The 5,652-nt window shown below is 52.5% G+C and overlaps 1 protein-coding gene across 1 annotated transcript in view; it reads left to right on the plus strand.

Annotated features, from left to right (window-relative positions):
• Window positions 1–99: 99 nt before the first annotated feature.
• The window catches only part of GABRQ (gamma-aminobutyric acid (GABA) A receptor, theta), a gene marked incomplete at its 3' end in the record, with an annotated part of 19,136 nt that continues 13,583 nt past the window's right edge, over window positions 100–5,652 (plus strand). The window contains exons 1-2 of the mRNA XM_008594984.1: window positions 100–248; window positions 2,288–2,376. Coding sequence (XP_008593206.1) covers window positions 100–248; window positions 2,288–2,376 — 238 coding nt within the window. The remainder of the gene's footprint in view (window positions 249–2,287; window positions 2,377–5,652) is intronic.

Consider the following 5,652-nt stretch of genomic DNA (forward strand, 5'->3'; position numbering starts at 1 on the left):
CCCGCACCGACCCGCTCCCCACCCCCACCCCCCGGGGTCCCCTGCTCCAGCTGTCCGCAGCCGTCTCCCGCGCCCTGCGGCCCCCAGAGCACCGCCGCCATGGGCATCCGTGGCATGCTGCGAGCCGCCGTGCTCCTACTGCTCATCAGGACCTGGCTCGCGGAGAGCAACGACCCCAGTCCCATCCCGAAATTCCACTTCGAGTTCTCCTCCGATGTGCCCGACGTCGTCCTGAACCTCTTCAATTGGTAAGGGGGCGCCGCCAGGCTGGGCACGGTGGGGACGGGGACAAGCAGATGGCCTCTGGCCTCTTGGACAGAGTGGGTTGGAGGGGGTCTCAGACCTGGGCTCGCTGAGCCCTGGCGCGGGCCCTGCCTGCTGGCCCCTGGAGGGGGGTGGGATAGGAGTGGAGGCAGCCAGTTGGGATGGAGCCCTGTGCTTAAGCCCACCTGTTACTGCGGCGCATGGCTGCCCCCCGTGCGCCCAAACCGCACCTGGGGGTGGGGGAAGGGGAGGGTGCCCTAACCCCAGGGTCTGCCCATCCATCCCCAAGGACTAAGGACCCCAGGCAGTTTTCCCCGGTCACGTCCTTTGATACCTGTGGGGTGGGGGGAGGGGGATACAGGGGGATGGGCAAGTCACAAAACCGACAGGAAAGACACCTGTTTGAGTCTGGATTGGAGTCCATTCCCTGAGGCTCGAAAATGTGAGTGCGTGCATGTGTATGTTGAGAGGTGATGGACTCTTTCCAGTGCAGTAGATAGAAATTATTAACTCAACCTGATCGGAGCCCAGACAGTGTGATGGCTGGCTGGATAATCGTATAACCGTGTGCCCTGAGATGGGTGTGCTTTTGTACTCACTCCTGTGAAAACATTTGACGATTCAGGTTTTTTTCCGTGTTTGATTTCAAGTTTGTTTGGGTCTGCAAATATCTGACGAGATGTTGAACAGTCAGCCTTTGCATGTAGATCACACAGAAGCACGTATTTGTGGTGACCACAGATCCTAAGCTCTGGCACATGGGTAATGTGTGATTGGAAACAGGCGGGAATGCATTGCTTTAATTCGGGAGTAATTTATGTGCACACTTTGGAATGTTGCAAAATGAAATTTTATGCTTAAAGATCATCAGGAATAATTTTTAATAATTTTTAAATAGCAAGCTAGAAATGAACATGTATTCAGAAAAAAAGGGGGGGATAGTTGGGCAAGGTTCCAGCAGACAGCCCTGCAGTGCCCTCAACCCAGCATACCAGACTGCGTCAGTGAACACACGCGCATGCACACACACACACACACACACAGATTTGCAGGGGTTGACGTTCCCTGGGCAATGCGTCAAAGATTCGAAGAGTCACAGTGATGCCCAGGCCAGGGCCTGTTTGCATTCACAAGTCCTTTCAGGGGAAAGACCCCTGCTGAAGACCTAGGTGAACTGGGTGAGCATATCAGAGACGTCTGAAAAGGCCAGCTCTCTGCAGAGATGTGCTGGGTCCACTTACATGTGCTCACCCAAGACACCTCCAGGCTGGAAGCACATGCTTAGTGAGAGAGATGCCTGCTCCCAGAGTGGATGTCTTTTCGAGGACAGCTCTGAACCCCAAGAATCTGAAATGGTTTGGTTAGATGAGGGTCATAAATCTGCTAGATGAGCAAGGCTCTTTCTCTGCGTCATATGCCGTATGCCAAGTCTTAAAACCAGAGACGTCCAAAAAAAATGTTGACAAGCTGACAACAAAATGCCCAGCCCTCGCCCAGGTAAAGGAAATATGACTTTGAGCTGGTGAACGTTGGCTTAGCTGAGTAGGGCATCGAGAGAGGAAGATGACTTTTCCTGGGGCAATCAGGTACCCTGAAAGGAAGAACCCCCAGCAACCTGGAAAGCACCGTTTGGGCTGATGGCAAGGGGCAAGGTGGGGCTTCTAATGCAGTTGAAGTAATGCTTTTTTCTGAGGGCTCCCACCTTCCCACTCTCTCCTCTCTCCCCTGCTACCACCTCCCCTCTCCTTCCCCCCCCCCCGTTCTGCCTGGTAACAAGGATCAAGTTTTTGTGCCCCACCCTCTGGATAAAATCTGGGAAGGGGGAGGGGGGAAGAGAAATCTGCGTCACTGCTGCGCTTCTGGCTGACTCACCATGGAAAGGGAGGGGAGCAGGGAGAGAGTGTGTACACGTATGACTGGACATGTCTGTGTATGTGCAGGAGGAGGGAAGGCCCTGACAAGCCGGCCATTGACAAGCCGGCCACAAGTCAACCAGCATTTACTGATGACTTCTCTGTTTCAGCAAAAATTGCGCAAATGAAGTTGTGGTTCAAAAGATTTTGGACAGGGTGCTGTCAAGATATGATGTCCGTCTGAGACCAAATTTTGGAGGTAAGCCACATCCAGACACTAGAAGCCTTTGCCTTAGGTGGACTGTAAGCTGACCAATGGCACTCCCTCAGGCTCTACACCTCTGCCTCTCTAGATCTCCCCTTTCTGACGCTGCAGAGACTTGCAAGGTAGCACTCCCAGGCCACCAAACGCAGGCCTTTTGTGCTGCCTCTGAAAGTTCTCCCACTCTTCCATCTTCATATGCACGAGCTCTTCTGCCCCCTCCACACTCTCCTACAGTGGTGTGGTTGGAGAAGGGCTACATGGAAATGGGTGTGCAGGACACAGCACACCGTGCTTGTCAGGCTAGAGTTTTCTGCTCTGTCTATTGGGAGACACATGTTCTTCCACTTGAGCACATTCCTTGCACCCGGACACTTGCCCCATTCAGCTAGTTCAAAACTGAGGGCATGGTCTTCTCTGTCTAGTTTACTTAACCCACCCAGGCCCTGGGTACTTTCACCTCACCTATCCTTTCCCCACACCTTCAGCTCCCACCACGTTCAGTCCATTCAACCCACTGCACTTAGTGTGATCTTTATAAATCCAGGGTGATCGCTTCAGGAACTTTTGAAGGCTTTGCCTAACCACCAGATAAAATCCCAACTCAGCCTAACACTCCGATCTCTAGCACAGAGATGAGAAATAACAAGGGAATTGACACACAAGCCTCAGGAAGTCAATGTGTCAGTTTCTCCCTAGATTTCTGCTCAGATTCCCCCTTGGAAAGGGACACTGGCCTGGACCACACAGCTTTTAAGTATCAAACAACCTACCCTGACCCCATATAAGAGGAATAGCATTCTCTGGCCCATGGAACACCCAGGAAACCTAGATCAAGGACAGACAAAAGAAAGGGTACACTATATAGAAGTTAGCTGCATTCCAGCTGAAAGGAAGCAGAATGAGCCAAAGGGCAGAGCAGCTAAGCCAAAGAAAGCACCCAACTCCTGTGGGAGGACTGTATATCTACTCTAAAGGGTTCATGCATGTTTTTTTTTTTTTCCTTTTTGTCTTTTTTCGTGTCCTGCAACGGATCGCAACCCTCAGTGTCGCGCCCGTACCGGACCGGGACCGGCAACGGGATTGCAACCCTCGGTGTTGCTCCCACACGTCGCTCAGCCAGTGAGCGGGAACCGGTCTGTATGTGGGATCCGAACCCTCGGCGGGAGCGCCACCACGCTCCCAAGCGGTGCACTGTAGCAGTGCGCCACCGGGCCGGCCCAGGGTTCATGCATGTTAACAGCTTGCATTTGTATGTATGAATAAAGGTCTTATGAATACACTGCGCCTCCACCCAGAGAGCACACAGCTGTCAGGATTTGGCCTTTGTGGTGACCAGTGGGGGCTCCATGTTTGGCCTGGGGAGCCACCTCGAAAACCAAGGCAGTTGGCCTAGCCCTAAGCTTTGAGGGTGGGACACTTGGCTGGTGCTCCCCACCTTTGCTCCGTTGCTGCCCCTGGAGCATGACGGAAGATGGCACAACCCAACAGAACCAAGGTGAGTGTGCACTGGGAACTGGGGTGGAGAGGGCAGAAGGCAGGCTCTGCCAATAGCCTTAGACTGCAAGGGCAGCAGCGCCCTTTCTGGGTGGGGCCCCTAAGGAGAGAGGTCTGAGTGTATGGGAACCCGGGTGTTAGAGCACAGCCAGCACCCCATTGCATGGCACTGGCTTTTGGATCGGTTGCACCAAGCACCGATGGGTAGCAAGGGAGTAGCTACTTCATTTTCTCCTTTCCTCGATCTCATGTTTCTCAGAAAGGGCTGAGCAGCAACCGTTTAAGTACACCAAGCACATTCTCCACACTGTTTCGCGGACAGGTTGCCACCTCTGTAGAGAAGTTTTCATCACTCCTTCATCACCTGTTCTTTCCCTGGCACTATGATGGATGCTAGGGAGGAAGAGCAGTTGCCACAGCAAAGGTTCCAGGAGGGAGGGGAGTGAGTACTCCACCACTTTTCCTGCCTTCCTGAGTTCCTCAGGAGGGTCAAAGATGGGGATATAGGGCTGAGGCCATCGCTCCAAAGATGGCGTTTAGTCTTCTTCTCTGGAACTTTCTGGTTCTCCTCTACTATCCTTTTAGGGATGTGTGATACCTTAGCTGAGCTCTCGTCTTGACCACTGCTAGCACGTAAGGTGGCCCCTTTAGGTGAATCAATTAGAAGAATGTCCCCTTCCTCTGGGCTGCATCCTTGTGCCAGGGCTGATGGTGTGCTGAGGGGAATGTACACTGCATTTCAGCACCCACTTCCCCTTTCAGCTGGGAGCCCTTGGACAATTTTCTGCCCTGGCCTTTTGGGGTCCGCACCATTCCACCATGATGCGGTATGAAAAGGTCTAGACAAGGAGTCTGACACTAGAGGGCGGTCGGGGATGGCTGGCTGCCTGGCCCCTCTGGGGCTTGTTGCCTGCCTAACACAGCTTCCACCCTCTAAAGGCATGTGGGGGGCCTGAAAGGCAATTATCAAGAACAGTGTTTCTAGAAACCCCTGTCACTACATAACACGTTCTTGGGGCTTGGCCACAATAGCCCTGAATGCTGGAATCCAGGCTGTGCCTTAACACAGAGGCCCGTTTACTTCTCAGCTGCTGTTCACGTGCTTATTCCCAATAGCACTTTGCTTTTAGAAGCATTGGGCTTGGAATCACACATTTCCCTCTTTGCATCTCGGCTTCTGGGCAATCAGCCTGCAGTCAAACTGGCAGGCAGAATTGCAAGCGTCATGAGAGTCTCCCTAGCAGCAGTGTGATGTAATACACAAAGACTAAGGGCTTTGCTGCGGCGCTGGGCAGAGACAGCTTGGAGCTGATGAGGGAGCAATAAAAATGTAGGTGTCCACGGTGCCTTGCAGTGTTCTATCTTCACATCCATGATCACATTTGAGTCCTGCCACTGGACAGTGCTAACACCTGGGCCTGAGCAAAAGCTAGGAGGCACAAACACACTGATACGCACATTCACACACTCAGTCACACTTGCACGTTGACGCACACAGTCACCCTCACACGTGTATTCACTCACACGACACACTCACAAATTCACTCACACACAGTCATGCTCCCACCAGCATGATTACATGTTCTCTCTTACTCACACTAACACACACATGTGAACATGCCTTCACATTCCACATACACATGGACACACTCACATATTTATTCATGCACAAACATGCTCACAGACACAGTCACACAAACTGAGGTGCACATGAAGACACATATTAACACACACAAACATGCTCACACATATGCAAAGGAGCATGCTCACATACCT

The sequence above is a fragment of the Galeopterus variegatus genome, unplaced genomic scaffold (assembly GCF_000696425.1).
Source record: "Galeopterus variegatus unplaced genomic scaffold, G_variegatus-3.0.2 Scaffold12064, whole genome shotgun sequence".
NCBI lineage: Eukaryota > Metazoa > Chordata > Mammalia > Dermoptera > Cynocephalidae > Galeopterus > Galeopterus variegatus.